The sequence below is a fragment of the Zootoca vivipara genome, chromosome 1 (assembly GCF_963506605.1).
Source record: "Zootoca vivipara chromosome 1, rZooViv1.1, whole genome shotgun sequence".
In the NCBI taxonomy this organism is placed as follows: Eukaryota; Metazoa; Chordata; class Lepidosauria; order Squamata; family Lacertidae; genus Zootoca; species Zootoca vivipara.
Window position 1 is genome coordinate 83429157 of NC_083276.1, and position 21011 is coordinate 83450167.

Consider the following 21011-nt stretch of genomic DNA (forward strand, 5'->3'; position numbering starts at 1 on the left):
AGAGAGGTGGTTCAGAAAGAAAAAGAAGACATGACACATGGCTTCCAATGCTAATTCCTGCTTGCTTCAGACACTCCGCATAGTGCTCCCTCTACCTATTCAAATATATAAAAGGATGTCATATAGAGGAGGGAGAAAGGTTGTTTTCTGCTGCTTCAGAGAAGCAGACACGGAGCAATGGATTCAAACTACAAGAAAGAAGATTCCACCTAAACATTAGGAAGAACTTCCTGCCAGTAAGAGCTTTTCAACAGTGGAATTTGCTGCCAAGAAGTGTGGTGGAGTCTCCTTCTTTGGAGGTCTTTAAGCAGAGGCTTGACAGGCATATGTCAAGAATGCTTTGATGGTGTTTCCTGCTTGGCAGGGGGTTGGACTGGATGGCCCTTGTGGTCTCTTCCAACTCTATGATTCTAAGTCTTATAAAACTTACGTTTGGATGCAGCTTATTATTCCAAAAAGACTGGTTGATTTTCCTTTCTTTAAACAAGTGGTTACCAATTAGAGGTCCGGGGACCCCTGGGGGTCCGCAGAATGCACCCAGGGGGTCCATGGCCCCATCCCTTGCTCCCCCCCAATTATTTTTTGGTCATTTTTGCATGGTAATATCACAAATTTTATGGTCTGTTTTAGTGCCGTGTGATTTTTCAATATATTGGCCAAAACTGGTTTTTTTAAATTAAAAAAATATTTTAATTAAAGATTTTCTTGGTTTACAAAAGTACATGCCTTGTCTCTTTTTTTCAGGTTGTACAGTCTTTCTTACAAATCAGTTATATTGGTTTTGAAATCACACCATGATAACGATTTTGACCTGGCAATTCACAGCAATATATCGCTCCTAGCATGATATTGCTACTGATTTGAGCTGCCTTCCCTCATGCTGAGGGAAAACAGGAAAGGTGATTGCCTTCGCTTCAAGGCACCATGGCACTACCTTCCCCTGGCACTGAGTGAGGCGGAACAGCTTTTTTAAGTCAGCAGGAAAGCAGCAGCCACAGTGGCAGCTTGATCCCCATCCCCTCCCCCTCCCACTCAACCCATGCAGTGGAGGTGACTCTGCTTCCTTTCCTCCCCCTACCCATTCGATCTCTGCAGCTGTTCTTCCCCTCATCCCCACGCCTGATCTGCACCCACCCCACCTGCCCAATCTCCATGAATGCTCTTTCCCTTATCCCCACGCCTGATCCCCAATTTCAGACCTTGTGATATTTCAGAATATCACCGTGTTTAGCTGCTGATATATCACAATGTTGAAAATGAGATATTGCTCAGCCCAAGTTTGTTTTTTTAAGTATACGAAAGCACGTCAAAATGCAAGTAGATAAATAGGAACCGCTACAGCGGGAAAGTAAACGGCGTTTCCATGTGCTGCTCTGGTTTGCCAGAAGCGGCTTTGTCATGCTGGCCACATGACCTGGATGCTGTACGCCGGCTCCCTCGGCCAATAATACGAGATGAGCGCGCAACCCCAGAGTTGGTCACGACTGGACCTAATGGTCAGGGGTCCCTTTACCTTTACCTTTACCTTTAAAATCCTCTGCAGGAGGCAGTGGAAGACAGGAGTGCCTGGCATGCTGTGGTCCATGGGGTCACGAAGAGTCGGACATGACTAAACAACAACAATCCTCTGCTTACTAAGGGCTACCACCCCATAATTGTTAAAAAAAAATTGCTTTGCAGAGGTCACTACCATAGAGTTAGCAGCGTAGCAAGCCCCCGGGGTGGGGCAAGTTGCCAGAACTGTGTCCCTCCCAGCGCCCTCCACGTGGAGGGCCGCTGAGTAGGATGCAGTGTGCATGCGCCAGCCAACCACTGCCTGCGAAAACAGGCAGCTCTGATACCCTGCAGTCACTCACAGTCACCCTCCTGCTGGAGGGCAGCTGAGGGGGAGGTGGCAGGCGGATGCCAGCCCCATGCTGCTTTTTCACTCCCAGGAGAGATGCCATGGCTTGGGCACACTGCAGGCCCAGCCCCACTCCCGGTGCCAGTGCATGCCAGTTGCATCCTTCTCAGCTGCTATTTGGAGGCTGGGTGGGTGGGGGGAGATGCAGCAGCTCAGCGCACTAAGAGCCCAGCCCCAGGCTATGCTGCTTTCGGGAGCAGCGCACCGGGCTCTGGGGTGCCTGGACTTGCTCTTCACCTTAGGATCTGGCATGCCACCCCCAATGTAAGTGCCACCCGGGATTCCCGCCCCCCTGCTCCCTAGCTACACTACAAAATTTTCAAAAGGGTCCGTGGCTTGGCTTTTGAAAAAATAGGAGGTCCTCAGTAATTAGCTAATTGGGAACCACTGCTCTAAACGCAGACATTACTCAAAACACACACACTACACCTCAGTGGACATGCTCATAGGCTGTTGGGGGTGGGGATGGAAAACTGTGGGAGAGATGGAGTGTCTGGAACCCAGAAGAGAAGCACTCCACGCAGCAACACTTTGTTGCAGATTCAACAGGAAACAATTACGGTATCAGGCCCTGCTATAAATGGTTCAAAACAGCAGCAATTTCTTACAACACATCAATTTTTCACACTCTGATATTGTACTGCAAATGTGCCTTCACTGGGCTCCACAGAGAACTCTGCATAATGAACTTATACAGCACCAAGCCTATATAGTTTTGCCCAGCCTAACTATGTCCTGACCTCTGTTAATGATCCCGAAGTGCTACTACAAAAGCAACAAGCCGCTGCATTTTCAATTCTTGCCCTCCCAGCCCAGGCTGCAATGCTAAGCACGTTTTCGAGGGAATAAGCTCCACTGAGCACACTGGGACTTACTCCTGAGGATCACACTGGCATTCTCCGAGGCAAACTCCTTTGTCTTAAGCAACATGAATTATTGAGAGCTGGCCTAAGTATCACCGTGGCTTGGATATCCTTCCTGAGCTACATGCTTGCAATGGAACACACCGTGGCCTGACCTGCGCCTTTTGTTCCGAATCAGTGAAGAGGTGGATCAATAACAGGCATTGGCTCCACTTTCCGCCCATCCCAGCAGGACCTGGGTGCAGCCAATCGCGTGAACCCACAGAGGAGCATTTTAAGCAAGTCACTGTATCTGCAAGGGGCTCACTGCTACCCTGTTGCTTGCAGCCATGATGACTCCCATAGCCAAATCTTTCTACGATCTCAACGCCACCGACCTCCAAGGGGAGAAGGTGGATTTCAACAACTTCAGAGGGAGGGTGGTCTTGATAGAAAACGTGGCCTCCCTCTGAGGCACAACGGTGAGGGATTACACCCAGATGAACCAGCTGCAGAGCAAATACCCTCGACGGTTGGTTGTGCTGGGTTTCCCTTGCAACCAGTTTGGCTACCAGGTAAGTGACCTGGTTCATTCTCTCTTTGGCCAGCCTTGACTGGCAAAAGATGGCTCCATCTCTCAGCCTTATACAAAGTCAGACCATCTGGCTCAGTATTGTTGACACTGACTGGTGGCATGGCGGCAGTCCAAATCTTTAGACAGGTGTTTCCCAGCCCTACCTGGAGATGCCAGGGATTGAACCTGGGACCTTTTGCATGCAACGCAGATGCTCTTCTGCTGAGCTACAGCTCCTCCATCAAGTAAGCCCATTCTCTTCAATACACTATCATTATTTCTTTGTGGATCCTATACGCACTGGTTTGAGAAGTGAGGGATTGCAGCTCCTGTTAATTTAATGGGGCTTTGCTCCCAAGCAGATATTACACACAGGAGGGTCAAGATACATGTGTATTGCGTAGGAGGGATAATTTTACTTATCTGAAAGAGTTCTGGACTGTGACTTCTGAATAACTGTTCAATCCTGCAGGATTCTCAGGAGAAGAGAGCAGCAAAGTGCCAGGTGAATAAAATTCAAATTCAATTCAAACAATTCAACTGCTATAAATTGAGACTTATTCTGGCTCTCCTGTTAAGAGATGCACATGTAATTTAGCATATTTATGACCCTATAATATTGTCACTTTTAAAGGCATCACAAAGGCTTTATTTGGAGCAAAAATGTAGAAATTTATAAGAAAATGTCTGTGTACACATCATACATTTAAAGCACATGACTTCTCCCAAAGAATCATGGGAACTGTAGTTTGTTAAGGGTTTAGGGAAGTGTAGCTCTGCTAGAGGAAACTGGGTCACTCCATGATTCCAGAAAGCCATTATTATCTATGCCAGTTACATTGTCTTTACTATTCCTATTATTATTTCATTTATGACACTCTACCCACCCTACAGTCTCAGGGTGGTGTTAAAAACAGTTTAAACTTACTATTACAAAAAATGCAATTATAAAAACTAATAAACAGTAACAAAAGCTCATACAATCACTTATGTTATATTTAGATTTCCAATCTTCTGCATTATAAATATTAAAGGCCATTTTCCTTTTTAAAAAGGGGGGGGAATGCTTGATTCAAGAAGGTGTGTACCATCCGAAGATTGACTTATACTTTCTTCTGCTATCAACTTAGATACACTGATTTATTTATTTTTACTTTTTCAGTTTTTTTTAGCTGCTTCATTGTAGGCATCTATTTTTTCATTAGGGATCAGTCAAGAGTTTAATTCGGTCACCATTTGTCATCCTGGCACTTGCATCAGTTCCTGAGCTTGCCCTTAATCCATATGAAGATTTCTGTTGCCCATCATGCCAGGTGCCCAGGAAGGAAATTACTCATCGTCACTTGTTTGTACTGGGATAAACTTTGCTTTGCTTGCGCTAGCACACTAAACACGAGTCCCTTTCACTGCAGGCAGCAGAGAAGATGGTAGAAGTAGCTCTCATCAGTCTAGCAGCCAGCTATGAGGATTTTGTAAGGATGTTTGCAGACATGGGAGCAATTTGCAACAGGACCGTTTGTCTCGCCAAGGCTGCTGCTACTTGAGTGTAAATCCCCCTGAACAAGGAATTCCTGCTGAGTAAACAGGCACAGGATTGCTCTATAAATTGCAAACCTAAAATAGGTAGCCCTGATTAGAATGACAGAACTGAGAAAGACCTAAGGTCATTGCCAATCAACACTCTCAAACTGTCTCTGTGCTGTCTCCAGCAGGCAGCTCCTTCCTCAGTGCCAAACACTGAACACAAAGGACCTGAATATAAAACAAATGCCATTGGCCAGCCTACCCAAGGAGAAAATATTCTTGGCACTGAACCACAAATGCACCACACTTATTTCCAGTTGTGGAAACCTAACACCCTAGAATAGAGATAACTAGTTATCCCCCCCCCCCCGAGCCACAGTCACTCTTGGCCAATCATCTGGTGGCCTCATGCTGCAGAGGGGCAAGCCGCTCCTCTGCCACACATGCAACCCACACTCCTCGTCACCCCAGATAGGATCCATATAAGAAGGTTTGAAAACAAAAGACTTTTTTTTAAAAAAAAAGTTCACTGCACGTAGCACTTGACAGAATCCAGCCAACTTGAGAGTCAGTATTCTACAATTCCAGAAATACTTCTAGAGTCTAGTAGCATCTGTGGGAGGGGGATACTGCAATATGCTAAAAGAACAGGAAAATCATCTCACCGGTCAAAATGAATCATAGAGTTGGAAGAGACCACAAGGGCCATCCAGTCCAACCCCCTGCCAAGCAGGAAACACCATCAAAGCATTCCTGACAGATGGCTGCCAAGCCTCTGCTTAAAGACCCCCAAAGAAGGAGACTCCACCACACTCCTTGGCAGCAAATTCCACTGTCGAACAGCTCTTACTGTCAGTAAGATGATTTGAAACCAATTATTGCTTATAAACACATATATGAAACTCTTGCCTTGAAAGCAACGAGAGTCCTTGTTTCTTACATCTGTTCTAGGGAGCCTGCCCCAGAATGTTGTGCAATATCCTCTTGTATGAGCTTCAGCCCCTGCAAGGAAGACCCTTTCACATAAGTCAAACCAGCCATGCATTTGAGCATAGCAGGAACCAAAGCAAGATTGCGTCCAAAGTGCTCTGCTGGTTCCGCTAAGTGCAGCAGGGAATAGACTGAGCTTGATCTGTACAGGGCATCCCAATGTTCATTGTGCTTCCCACTTCTCTCCATCAGGAGAACTGCACGAATGAAGAGATCCTCAACAGCCTGAAGTATGTGCGGCCTGGGTCCGGATTCGAACCCAACTTTACCCTTTGCCAGAAATGCGAGGTGAACGGCAAGAACACCCACTCCGTCTTTGCCTACTTGAAGGACAAACTTCCTTACCCAGATGACAACCCTTCCTGTTTCATGATGGAGCCTAAGTTCATCATTTGGAGCCCGGTGCACCGCCATGACATCTCCTGGAACTTTGAGAAGTTCCTGGTGGGGCCCGAAGGCGAGCCTTTCAAGCGCTACAGCCCCCGATTCCTCACCACCAACATCGAGCCTGACATCCAGCGCCTCCTGAAGCTTGCCAAATAAGAGAACAAGCATTCCCAAGATTATTCCAGTGGAGACTGGTCCGTTAGGGCAGTGTTTCTCAACCAGTGTGCCTCCAGATGTTTTGGGACTACAACTCCCATCATTTCTGACCACTGGTCTTGCTAGCTAGGGATGATGGGAGTTGTAGTCCCAAAACATCTGGAGGCACACTGGTTGAGAAACACTGCGTTAGGGCAACCTCAGCCTGCCTTCACCTTATTTCTTACAAATGCCCCGAGAGGTGGCACGGCCCGTCAGCTTCCTCCTCTTCCTTCTCCGTTTTGCTCTTGTAGAACTCAGAAGGAAGGAGGCAAAACTAGAGTTAGTGGGCTCTGTCTGTCATTGGCCCTGGCCCCACTTAACTGTCGATCTCCCCGCATTTGGCCCCAATGGGCACCAGACACCACTGGATTATTCTAAGTGTCTTGATGGAGCAAGGCGGGTCATAAGAATGGCTTGACGTTCACTGCGCTGTGATCATGGGTGTCTCCTCCCTGCCCACCTGTAGAAATACCCCCACGCCCCAACTCCCTCATCTTCTTTCTGGGTATATCAGGTGCTTCCTCCCAGCTCCTGACAGAGCCAACATCAGACTTTTACTGAGTGACGGTGCCCTCCTAAAGCTCCATGGAGGGGGCCTGAAAGGTGTAAAGGTGCTGATCCCCTGGCCTTTGCTTGCTGGGCACTCCTTGTTTCATAAGTCCAATAAATGAGTTGAAGAATCCCTTGTTTTCTTATCACACACTTTTAAAATGGTTGCTTTTGCTTCCTAGGCTGAAAAAACCAAAAACCACAACTCTTTCCCATTTCTGGCCTTCGATGTCCTTTTTATTCCCATTTCCCATAAATCGTGGCATTAAACAAAGCAGTATGTGTACAATACCAGGCACTGGGGGCCATTTATTAGCTTAATATTTCTGTCCTTCCACATCCCCCAATGGCTCCAACCATTCAAATGAAAAATGACCCTAAACTCTGCTAGGTAAAAGCATTCCCTGCCACAATTCATGATTTCTCCCCGTGAGAGTATAGACTTAACAAATATGACTTGCAGTATTCTATCAGCCCCCTTTGTCTTAAGATACTGTATTGGGACTATACCTGGTTAGAAAATTTACATGCTGCCCCAGCTCCACGCAGGAAGTATTAAAATGCCCAGCTTTGTTAACACATATTGCAAGAGCAGCACAAATAAATTGAGTTTTGCTCCTAACCAAAGTAAACCATAATACCAGTTGCTGGAAACCACAGGAGGAGAATGCTCTGATGCTCAGCTCCTGCTTACAGGCTTTCCATAAGCATCTGTCGGCAATGTGAGATCAGAAGGCTAGACTCGATCCAGAAAGCTCTTATGTTCTCATTATCACTCAATGCAGGTGGCAGAAACTCTTCCTAATCCAGGGGAAAATCAGGCAATTATGATTCTAATTTTATAGAATCTACCACCTCTACTTCTGATTATATCGCTTTCAGCGGTACCAAACCTCCTGCTTCTGTCCTGCCGGCTGAACTCAGGTGAGCCATTTAAGTCACTGCTATTTCTCTTTATATGCTTTTCCTGTTCACATCCAACTCATTAGAACCTGCTCTACTCTTTACCATACTCTTATGCACATCTCAGGAAACATCCATCAGCCTCTGCCATCTCATAAGAACATTCTTTATATCATAATTTACTCTGTTTAACCTAGGGCAAATAAAATGCGAAGTGTCCCAATCTAGGATTTGGGTTTGAGGGGCATGCACCTGGGACCCACTGCAGAAACGCTGACCTGGTCTCATGAATTCTGCAGGCGGATGAAATGTCTGCAGTTCTGTTTATCATTCCTCCACCACCACCACCCTCCGCTTTCATCTGACAGTGGCAGACTGCAGCACTCCCCATCGCTGGCACTCTGTCCAAACAGCCAGGGAGAGGTGGCCACACAGGTAAAGCAGAATTTTGGAGTGCAGAATCACTCCAAAAACAGTCAAGGTAAATGAGAGGGCACGAAGCAGGTGCAAAAGGAGATGTCTGAGTTAGGAAATGGTAAACCTGAGTATGTCTTGACAAAATGCCTTTTGCTTAAGGAGAGTTAAGGAGAGGCTAGTCTGATGTATGCCAGACCTGCACAGGAGATTTAATTGCTGAGATTCATTATGATCATTTAAATAAGCCCTGCTTCCCTGCACCTGGGCTTGCCACAGCACAAACTATAAAGTAGAGATGCCCCCCCCCCCGTCACAATACAGCTTATCTTAATATGCTGTATGGAACAAGACCAGCTTTTGCAAACTGGGTCAGCTGTACAATGCAACATGACTTCCATTTAAAGCAAGGCCTGGTCTTAACAGGAGTCACAATGCCAGATGGATGAAGAGGGAGATTCAACGCTCGCCATGTCTTGCCGCTGTCCACCTGGATGACCCTAGGAGAGTCTATGCTCTTCAGGTATCGCATAATCATAAAAATCTATATATATTTTAAAATGTAGAAGGTGCGTGTTTGTTATTCCACACCTTTCTCCACAACCGCTTGCCCAATCGGGCTCAACTTTGCCCACAAAAACCGAAGTCACATGTGGGGGTGTAACCACCCACTTACATTGACCAGATGACACACCAAGCACAGGTACCGTAGAAACCTGGATTTCTGTACAAAAAAGTGCTCCCTCCAGTGGATATCCGGGGAAGCTGGGAAATACAGTAGAAGGCAGAAGAGGTTGCAATACAGCGCCCTCTAGCGGTGGCTACACTGGTACTACAGCTAGAAAACCTTGGCCCTCTATTGGAGGCTACACTCGTACTGCAGCTACTAGGCCAAATGGAGGTAGGGACTCGCCTGGGTGTGGGTTGGGGGCAGAAGGGGACGGGATAGGTCATGGATTGGGACAGAGTGGGGGGAACCACAGGGATGAGACACAGCAACGCATGGCCTGGCCAGCTAGTCAATAATAAAAGTATGCTGCGGACCACAAAGAAAGGATGGGCATTTTGCACATCAACACAGCCCCGGTTCTTTGCAGGGTCATTATTTCCAATGCATCCCTTGCGCTGTTGATTGAATGAGGTGGCTGCTGTAGTTTTCTTCGTGCACTTCAGAAAATCAAGGCCTGTTTACTGTATTTACAGCACCGCATTTCATGGCAAGTCCTTCAGCAGGAATGAGGAGACAGGGGCCTGCCACTATCACATTTTTTACTGGTTGCACTTCCCCTGAAGTGCTTTAAGTGCAAGAGGAAAGAAACACAGACATCTAATGAGTCAGGGCCTGCTAGACCCCTCCCCCCTTTTAGTCTAAAATATAAATAAATCTATGAAGCGCATTACAGACTCCATTTAGCCAGGCCTTCCAGGAATGAAAATCAATACAGGTCCAAGAAACTAACACTAAGTGGCAAGAACAGAGGGTTTCCTTCAGAGCAGGGAGAGCAATGTGCAATTCTGCTCAAGGAAGTGCTGGCTAGTGTAACACTTTATTTAAAAATGGGGCACATTCTTTAAAAAGTTGCTTTTGCAGGAGCCAGCACAAGAAGTCCTGCTAACACAACAAGGCTTCTACACCTCCCTCCCCCAAAATCAGCACTGTGGGGTTGGGAGAACCACCAGAACAGTACACAGGGAAAGAAGAGAGGGGATTGTTCGATCTGGCAAGCAAAAAATTCTTGTGCTGATGGGATAATCCTAATAGCGCAAGGTTGAATCCCACACAATGGGTGTAGCTCAGGCTCATTTGCCTCATTTATTTCAATGGGACAGAAGCATAAGCTGTATTGTACCTACTATGCTGTCCAACAAGATGGCTAAAATATGCTTTATTTTCGCCATGAAGCTTGTCAGTGTACCCTTGCAATTTTCTAGTGTGTCCGGTTAGCCATTTAGGAAAGAAATAGTTCCATCACCATGGGTTTAAAGAAAGCTTTAATTCCGAATGCAGGAACTGTCTTGCTGGATCACACCAAAGACCCATCTCATCAAGCACTAGCAGCCTTTGTCCTCAGAGTTGCTTGCTTTGAAATCAGTGTTTAAAATCAGCAGAGTTTTGAAAGGCTCAGTCCACTATCGCGATTCAAAGTGGCATCCAATAGTTTTCAAACACAGATGAAAACCTGCTCCTTGATCTCAGAAACCACCATGCAAAATTTGATGTCAAAATGCATAGCGAACAAAACAACTTTCCAAAATATATAGTACATTACACTTCCAAAATGGGCAATCCAGAGGCTGATACTCAAGAGTTATCAGAAGCAGTGGCTGAAAAGTTACAGCACTTGGCTTTGTTCTTGAAGGGCAACTTCACATTTTACTCAGCCTCACACCAGATCCTCCCCACCCCCCGCCTAATTTCACAACCCAACCAAAGCCAGGTAGAACTAGACAAGGACCACAGGCTGGTACTGAATCAGGACAGAACTGTGTTAACCTAAAACACTAACACACTTCAGGTGTTAAGTAGTAGTAGTAGTAGTAGTAGTAATAATAATAATAATAATAATAATAATAATAATAATAATAATAATAATAATTTTATTTATACCCCCGCCCTTCCCAGTCAAGACGGCTAACAACAAGAATATCAAAGCAAGCATAAAAGAAACAATTCAATTAAAATGCAGATTAAATACAATGTTAAAATTCAATTTTAAAATTAGGAATCTACAAGTGCAACCTCATTTAAATATCTGTAGGATAAAGCCTTAGGGGAGGGTAACACCGGGGTCAAACTGAGTCAGTCCAAAGGCCAAGCGGAACAGCTCCATCTTGCAGGCCCTACGAAAAGATGACAACTCCTGAGAGAGACTAGGGGAACCTTTGTGTGGGGAACCTTTGGCCCGTCAGATGTTGCTGAGCTACAACTCCCATCAGCCCCATCTAGCATGGCCAATGGCCAGAGATAATGGAAGTTGTAGTACAGCAACATCAGAAAGGCCAAAGGAACCCAACACCTGCCATACTTGAGCCAATTCACTAAATATATAACACTGATAAAGACTTTTCCTGACACAGAAAAGGAAATAATCTGGGCAGTTCCAAAATCGGACAAATGCTTCCACACTGGTGGCTAGCAGTTAACATCTTTATTCATCTAGCAAAACACAGTTCAGCTCGTAGACAGAAATGGCGAAAACTCTGAACAGTTCTTGCCCATCAACTTTCTTTCCTGAAGATTTTCTATTATCCCTCAGATGCTGTTATCATTTCTGCATGAAGCCAACTGCAGAACACCCCCTCTCAGAATTATTATTTTTGTTTCTCCTACCAAAGCCAGCTGACAATGAGTCCTAAAAATTAGGCCCTAAAGCCAGCACAGAGGAAATTGGCTTCTTTATCACCTACAAGTTTAGGAAGCAGTATGTACCTATCGTGGAGAGGAGGACAGGTAAGCAGCTTGTATTGTAACTTAAAAACATGGAGGGGGGTTATATCACTTGACTCTGCATGGGCTGAACAGGATCCCCCCTCCAAAAAAATTCCATATTTCATGACTTGCTGTTAAAAAATTAACATGATACAATCGGCTAAAAACAAGAGGCTCAGAACAATGGAGTCATCAGATGAGGATCGTCTGGCAAGACACTGATAGAATCTTCTGCCCTGCCACAGAGCATGCACAGCATGGTGTATTCCTAGAACAAGAGACAAAACACACTTACGTTGGGAGAGTGAGAGAGAACACTTGCTGCCCATAACACGGGCCAGGCCACATCAGGCTAATCTAGCATCTACCTAGTTGAAAACTACAATGGAAAGTCTCCAGGTCGTCAAAGAATGCTGCTGTTTTACAAACCAAGACCTTTAATGTGCAGTTTGCCCATGTCACATCATATTGAAGCCGTGTTTGTTAGAACTTGCTTCCACATGAGACAATACTTCTTTTTCTTTTTTATTGTGAAGACATGCCTGTACAATTCCAGCTGCTCAGAAACGGTGCGACACTATGAAAATGAAGTGAAGTACTGGGTGTAGACTTTAGCATCTGAAAAACCTCAAATCTCGTTTTTTTTAAAAAAAAAACCTGTTGAGTTTCTTCTCCATATGGTCACAAATACAATCTTTAAAATTTGCAGGCAATGCCAGAATAGGGGGAGAGTAGACAAAAAAAAGCAGGCTTCTATATTTCCGTCCCTTCTCAGAATTATACCAGACCCAGGTATACAAAAAAGTAAGTATACGCATATTTGCTTGACTGTTGCAAGAACTAGAGTGCAGAATTCAACAGTTCTTGACCCACAGTTCTATTATTTGTTTTTTAACCATGGAGAGCACATAGGCATGGTAATGCAGAATAACTGCAGAAACTGAACACAAGACTTTTCACTTAAAGCAAGGAGCCACAATGGAAGCCCTTATGAGTCACACCAGATCTTCCAAGACTCTTTATAATCAGTGCTCTTTAATCTGCATTCTCCCCACTATCCCCACCCTCACCACTTCTGATCGTATCTTTTTATCATCTGCTTTGGGTGACAGCATTTAAGAAAAAGAGAGAAATATGCCTATGTGAGAGGATTGTATTATAAAGGAAACTGTGGTGGCTGTTACTGGGAGGAGCATGTACAGGGAGCGACCCAGGAGTAGTAGTGGGTTGTGTAACCATCCAGTTGAAAATTTAATAAGCACTACCAGTTGTGCACGAGTCATAAGGACTAATGAATTATCTGAGAGAATGTTAACAAAGATCCAATATCCACCCAGCAGAGGGAGACAGAGATACAGCATTGTATTCAGTCTGGGAAGTTGCACTCAGGAACATACAGCTCAGAAGCTGACCAACTCTTCTAAAGTCTGGCTTTCAGTGTGGGTGAGTGGGTGCGGAGTGGGCCTGGGCCAACACAGGGGAAAAACCTACGACTTTACCCCCTTGCTTTTCTTTCAACTGGTTGAGGGCTAGAAACTTGCATGTCTGCATATACAATGAAAGCAGATATTCTAAAAAGCAACAGTCTGTACTAGATGCTAAATACTGCTATGCACATCATGCAGAATGTAAGCAATTATGCCATCTGCCATCGGCACACATTTTGAAAACACATTGTTTACATAAGCAAACAAAAGACCAAAAGGAAAAAAATACAGCTATAAGAGGGGATGTGGACAGCGACAGCAATAGCACTTATCACCACTGAACATGATGTAAAACATGAAGAGCTATCTTTATATTAGAGGCTATCAGCAAAACATAACTGACAAAGAAGTTTGGTAGTATCTGTTGGATAGTCTGTCATTTGATATGGACCTCATAGTGCCTTGACATATTTCTCAAATGAAAGACTGTTAAAACACACACAGAAAGAATGAATAACTCTAAGCAGTGTAGCAGCTGCAACATATTCTGCAGCTGGTACAAACCAGGAGCATGTCAGCCAAAGCACACATGGTCTTTAGATTCCTCCCCCCCACCCCAAAGAGATGGAAATTTTATATTAGAACTATACACAACACAATTTTGTGCTTATGTATTCAAAATACATCCTGGTATGTTCAATGAGGCATACTCCCAGATCTGTACGCACAGGACTGCAACCTTGGATCCCAATACAGTGGTACCTCAGTTTAAGTACACAATTGGTTCCGGAAGTCTGTACTTCCCATTGAAAGTAATGGAAAGTGGATTAATCCGTCCCAGACAGTCCGCGGAGTACTTAAACTGAAGCGTACTTAACCTGGAGCGAACTTTCCCATTGAAAGTAATGGAAAGTGGATTAATCCGTTCCAGACGGGTCCACGGAGTACTCAACCTGAAGAGTACTTAACCCGAAGTATGAGTGTAATTGGTTCTGGAAGTCCGTACTTAACCTGAAGCGTACTTAATGTGAAGCGAACTTTCCCATTGAAAGTAATGGAAAGTGGATTAATCTGTTCCAGACGGGTCCGTGGCGTACTTAAACTGAAAGTACTCAAACCGAGGCGTACTTAAAACTGAGGTATGACTGTACTTCTTGCATCTTAGTGACACAGAAACATAAAACAAAAACAAGCAAACAAGTTATAGGAGACTAATGAATGTCACAAGCGTTTTACCTGGTAATCGTCCACTACACTGAAAGTATATTCGTGCCTGGCTATCACATGGTGACAGTTCTTACATACATCTGAAAGGAAAAACAACAGATTTAGAAAAGATCATTAGCTTGGCTAGCAGGACCACTTAGGCCCCAATCATGCTCATGCTCTGAATCAATCCCTCGTTTCAAAAATATATTCGCCCAGTTAGACAGGAATCCAAAGGAAGACATTTGTTAGTCCAGCCACACACATAAGGATGTGGGGGTGCACATCCATTATTTATGCTTTCTCATACTGTGTTTACTTTGCTTTTTCTATCACTACCACTGTCCAAACTGACAGGAGAGAAGCTGCACATACGTAGCTACTATAACAACACCCATCCAGCTAGAAGCAACCATTGTAGCAGCAGTAGCTACGAAAAAGGAGAGTAGGAACACAGAGGTATACAGAGAAGTTGGGAGGGGGAAACAGTGCAGTTTGACACTTGGTTGCTCATTTAAAATTGTTTAAATAGCCAAGTGGCAAAATCCAGAAAGATACATCTAATCTTAGAATGATGTTCCAAAAGAACAAGTTTCTTTTCACTGCCACGGCTGCTGAACACGGTTGCTTTTTACAGCCTTTGCAGTTAGGTAATTAATTTAATCACAACTTAAATCTTTCACTGCCATCACAATTTTATGACAAATTTATTTAGAAAATTTTACATCTCTACATGACTCGAAGATGGCTGATTTGGTTTCTATAGAGTGGCACTAGCCAGATAACACAAGAGAAATACTGGTTCATTCATTCAATCATCACCAAAAGATGCATGCATTACATTTCCAAGCAATTTCACTGAAGGGGGGGGGAGTTATTGGGTTGTTGTTGTTTTTATTTTGATTATGTATTTTGTGGTTTTATATTTTGATTTCAGTCTGTGAATTGTCCTAAGACAGATTATATAGGGCAGTATATAAATTCAATAACAAAATAAAGAAACAAAATAAATAAGCAGCTTTCAAGCATGGTGAAAGAGATGGGGATAGAAACTATTCTAGGAAGCTAGAGGAAATAAATAAGAGGAGGGCTGGTAGCCAGAATGGCACTGCAAGAGACAGATTTCCCCCAAGAGCCAGATAGAAAGAAATGGGAACATAGGTTTTCTTTCAGCAGCAGCCACAATTCTGAGAGAATCTGGTCATGTAGTTACGCTTACAACTGAGAATGACTACCTCCATCAGCTGCAAAATGTATCCTGGTGAGCACCATGTCACAGTGGATCACTACCACCTATTTGAAAATGTAACCATCATAAAAAGTGCTTCTTCAACACACAGGCTTCTGGAATGGGCCTCTTAAGCCCTGAGCACGTCTGTACAGTTGATAAAAGTTCAGCCTCCTTACGATCATAAGTGATAATTTCCTCTCCATCATCATCTTCTGCTACTTTGTTTGTTATCAACACGAAATCCTTTTTTTTACATTCAATGCAACCCACGTAGTTCATCAAATAGGAACCATTCTCCAAGCAGGTGTTACCCTAAGGCATTCAGAAGAACAAAATTATTATTGTGAAACCAATGCTCTCTTCTTATAACAGCTTCATTTAATCATCAAATTATGCAATACATGGGAGTTCTGCAACTAGAAAATGTGTTTTTTTCTTTTTTAAAAACCAGCAATGGGGTGATTTGATTCAGGGCTACACAGTTTCCCATATATAAATCCCTTCATTAGCAATGAAGTTGGAACTTAACAGACACAATTTATATGCTAGGAGTAAAATCTAGTTTTGCTCTAACAGAGGATGTAAAAGTTGTTAATAGCATGACTGGGCCTCTCCAATTCTAGTTTTAGGCTAACCGCAAACATTTAGTGGTCTTAGGCAAGCCACTGACTTTCAGTGCCAATGCCTGTCTGTTTCCCTCCAGCCATCCACATAGATCATATGGGGCTAGTAATACTGAATTACTTTGCACACATATTCTCAATTATCCTAACATAATATATGTAAATATATTCATAAATTATAACCTAAAACCACTCTGTCACCTGTAAACCACAACCCTAGACACTTACTGGGTTCTGCGGTGAGGCTTTTCTGGAATTTCAAATGTTCTCAAACTGTCACTCTCCAGACATTTTGGACTACAATTTCCATCATCCATGACCACTGGCCCTGTGGCTGGGGTGATGGCAAACAGCTGGAAAGGCTAACTTAGTTGTACCCTGCTGACAGGAAACTGGGGTGCAGCCACCACCCAAAATACCGCCATTCAGTATTCTGCACGAATATGATTACAGTAGTCATTCTCAACGCAATTCCACCCACCTACTCTGAATCTGACTTCCTGCAGCTGCCTGGGGCATCGGATGTCCCAATTAAAAGCGAACAAATCATTACCAAGGTGAAGATATTGGGTGGGAACAGTATAGCACCGAGGAGGGGGCGCGGAACAGGCCTTACTTTGTAAAAAGTGGGTAGAGGTTAGGACTGTCGGCTGCAAGTCACACCTTTTGACCTGGAAGCCCCCGCTAAACCCCCGTGTGCGAGAGTGGGCTGTAGCTGCCCAGATCTAACGGAGCAGCACTTCCGACGGGCTCAAGAGGCGAGGCCCGCCTTATATTAAGCCAATAAAGGAAGAAAAGGGACACGATGGTTTCATGGCAGCCTGTAGAGGGGCGGGTGCCAAGCTGATCAGGAGCAAGCCGGGGGCGTGTCATTTTCGTGAACCTGTGGAGAGAGACGCCATTAAAGAGAGGGCGCCTGCTGCCCGCCCCTGCCTCCGCCCGCTCCTTACCCTCGACGGGTACTCGGTCTTCACGCAGCCCCCGCACATGTTGCCTCTGCAGCTGCTTCCTTGTTCCGCGCGTCCCCTGACGTCACAGTCCACGCGAGAGACAAGAAGGAAACAAACGAGACTTCCTCGGCCCGACTGCGAACGTTCCTCTCTGGAGGAGTCTGGGCTGTGGGCGGGGCCTGTGGTTGAGAGGGGAGGCGGGGTTTGCAGGTGCGCGGAGCTGAGGAGGAGGTGAGGTCATCTTTCGGGCGCGGAACGTTGTGCGGTGCCTGGCGGCGGTGCGAAGGTGGCGTCTTAACAGCAGACCCTGATATCCCCAACCCCACCCTTGCGCCGCGCAGCCTTTTTGCGAACTATGTTTTCTTTACTACCCGCTCGTAACTCGAGTAAAATATATATAATGGAGCTTAAATGGGACCTAGGTGTATGTACTGCTGCAGATAAAATAACTGACTCGCCCAAGGGTTACGTACCGGTATTTCTTATAGGTAACCACGGCGCGCGCCTCAGTGTTTTCCCTCTTTTGTAAAAAGGGAACTGTTGGAGGCTTTCAGTCACAAACCTGACATCAACAAATGGCAACATCTAGATAACCAACATCCGATGGCGAGTCCGTTGCTGATACGTTTATTTTATTTTATTTTATTTTATTTAAGTCCCCATGTCTTAAAAAATATAAAAAGTCTTCAGAAAGTTGGTTCCAGTCCAGCACTAAACTGCTGAACGAGAATGTATCAGTTCATTAATTCTATCCAGTACAGACTTAACACGGACTGTGAGACAGCAATCCTATGCATTTACCTCAGAAAAAGTCCCACTGAACTCTGTGATGAATAGAAGAGGATAGTTTTGTGATTCCCCCCCCCACACACACACAAAAAAAGGGATACAGTACAACAGGGGTAGCCAACATAGCGCTCTTCAGATGTTGTTGAGACTACAGTTTCCATCGTCCCTGACCACTGGTTGCGATGGTCAGGGCTAGTGGGAATGGGAGTCCAACTAATCTGGTGTGTACCATGTTGGCTAATACTGCAGTACCATATGCAGTGCGGTCCCTATATAATATACACAACCTGCAATAAGACCCACAAAACATGTAAATATACTTCCAATGTACATACCGGTACTTCAAAGAACAAGCACATAAAAACAGGACAAATGGATAATAATACTTTGGGACTGTGCCAGTGACACTACACATAGCCTATTCATTCACAGGGGTGGTGGTGGAGACATGCCCCCAGCACACACCCCAGCATCACAACACACAAGATGGTGCGACGCCACAGTACCCCACTTTATCAACTCTGGTGGTGCACAGCCTTCAATGACCCTACAATTGACAGTCCCTAGGCATTCCTACACACAGGTTCAAATCCCCTTAATGCTCCTCACATGGCCACTGTTTTGCAAGCAAACCACAAAGAGGATATAGAAGAAGGTGCACAAAACAGCATCCACAGAGATTCCTGGATGGAATGCCTGCAAAGAGACCTCCCTGGGACAAGGATTCAAGTCCCACACAAGCAAAACACTCTTTGACATGCAGCCAATGGGAGAGGCCAGGATACACAATGGCAGCCGCAGCTGTGGGGTTTGCTCCATAGGATAGACCAGGAGTGGCTAACCTATGGTCCACAAGCTGTATCTGTCACACACACACACACACACACACAAACACCCAACTATGTACCAACTATGTACACCATAAATTTATAACTGGGTCAATGTGGCCCTGGCTCAAAAAGGATAAAGCACAGATCTGGGAAGTAGGATATAAAAGTTTAATCCCGACCAGAAGAATATGGGTAACATGCTCCCATTACCCTCTTCCACAGCCTCTTAAACAATGTAATGCCAAGACAAAAGAAGGGGTGCTCCCAGCACTCCAAATAATCATACAGTACTACAAGCATCAAAGGCTAGCTCCCTAACACTCCAACCACTGTAATCAGACACATTATGAGGCATTTGTCTCCATGCACACTCCAAATACCTAAGCAACATTACCAGGCTCAGAGGAGAAGCCATGGTGTGGCTTATCTTTTAAATCTTTTAAATACTTTCTATTTATCATATTTTTATCTCAACTTTTAGACAATTATTGTCTCTCAAATTGGGTTTTATTAATTTAAAAGAGAGAACTAGAGAATGTGCTTGTCGTCATGCTTATAAACTAAAGTCGCTTCCAAATGATATATTTATTGAGGATTAATCCGGATTTATTTAGGGGTAGATTAGATTTATTGAGAAATCATTCCAATTTATTTATGGGAACTTAATATGAGGTTGCATCAAGCAAATGTTATCCCACAGAAAATTACCTCATGAGCCAAATTGGGACTTCTGGTGGGCCAAGTCTAGTCCTGGGCTGGAGGTTCCCCACCCCTGTGGTAGACCTACTGCACAGGTCTTACTTCCAGGGAAACATAATCCAGGCATAATAAAATTTAACACCTGCCTCTGTTAGCTTTTCATAGGAAATCAAATGGTCTTATGGTGCATTCTGCTCAAGGTTTGTATTACAAAATGTCTGTTTCATAAATGCCAATACTGAAAAAAATGAAGGTGGTTAACTTTGTGCTCTTCTTCTGAAGACCTACCGGTACTAACTTATTCCCAGTTTTCCCCACCCCTGCTTTTAATTACCCTTCTCCCACACATTGTTTGAGTGTTAGTTTAAGTGGAGTTTCCTGGAGCAATTGCAGTGCTTCAGCCAGAGCTGTTGTCTGCTGATGAGTTTCACAGAGTTTGGCTAATAGACATTCACTGCCAGATGTTAATTAAGCAAAAACAAGTCAAGCAAATAAAAATGCTGAGATTTTAGGCTTCCAAATGCTTGCGTTTGAGGTTGGTTGGTCACAGTAGTTATTTCTTAGGGGCAATTCTATCCTGTAGCTCACATTAAATTATTTTGATAATTATGTAGTAGCACATTAGTTTTCCTGAAGGATTTGCTATCTATGAGTGAATAATGCAGAAAGTGACATGATAGAACAGAACAAGGCAGTCTAACATTCCCATCAGCACTGGGGCCCAGTTGTCAGATGTGCAACATATTGTGGACTAATCTGGTGGACATAGGGTCTCTGCACGTTACCTAAAGTTTGAGACTTTTATCTTCCACATCCACACCTCTTAAAATGGAAGGAAAGTATGCACTAATGTTAATCCATTTCAAATTGTGAACTGGTCCCAAAACTGTGAGGATGGGGTGTGTGTGGCAAAACACTCGAGATTCCTGCAGTTAGATCTTGAATGCATGGATTCCTGTTCACATTCAAGTTAAATAAAAATATATGGATTTAATGGTGATCTTGTTTGATTTAAATTAACACAGATATGGTTGGAGTGACATGCCATGACAACAGGCCTGTTTCTTCAAACTCAAAGGTTCAAGGTAAGCTATTTATTAATATTACAATAAATAAAAGCAACAGAAATTAAAGAGTAGGATCACAGCTAGAAGTACAAAAAAATTAATTACAGGAAATCAAAATAACTATTTCCCAAGCACATACGCACACCCAGAATCCTGGGAACTGTAATTTACCCTTCACAGAGCTACACTTCCCAGCAACTACAGGTCCCAAGAGGGGGGGGGGAGAAAGTGCTTTAAAGGTATGGTGCATACGCAGCCCTGGAATAAGCCAATTTAAGTCAGTGGGACTGTTGCTGAAGAAAATGTTTGATGATAGCATCTTGACTGACTTTAATATTGCCATATAAATCTGTTTAAATCAACATTGTTTTGTTTAACTTCATTGTGCATTGAGTTTTGGGTACTTACTTTGAGTAGGTATCAGAAACTAGTGTACTAAGAGGGTCACTTTGAGGGCTATCAATTTAGGCACAAT

The 21011-nt window shown here is 44.2% G+C and overlaps 2 protein-coding genes across 2 annotated transcripts; one reads left to right on the forward strand and one right to left on the reverse strand.

The window, feature by feature from the left end:
* The first annotated feature begins 3086 nt into the window (after positions 1-3086).
* GPX2 (glutathione peroxidase 2) lies at positions 3087-6386 on the forward strand. Its single transcript, XM_035126149.1, has 2 exons — positions 3087-3320; positions 6026-6386. The coding sequence occupies exons 1-2, from the start codon at positions 3096-3098 to the stop codon at positions 6374-6376; spliced, it is 576 nt and encodes a 191-aa protein (XP_034982040.1). The 5' UTR covers positions 3087-3095; the 3' UTR covers positions 6377-6386.
* CHURC1 (churchill domain containing 1) lies at positions 6250-17301 on the reverse strand. Its single transcript, XM_035126138.2, has 4 exons — positions 17152-17301; positions 15755-15890; positions 14378-14448; positions 6250-11982 (listed from the first exon to the last, which is right to left on the reverse strand). Exons 1-4 carry the CDS (start codon positions 17188-17190, stop codon positions 11890-11892), a joined length of 339 nt encoding a protein of 112 aa, XP_034982029.1. The 5' UTR covers positions 17191-17301; the 3' UTR covers positions 6250-11889.
* Between the last annotated feature and the right edge of the window lie 3710 nt (positions 17302-21011).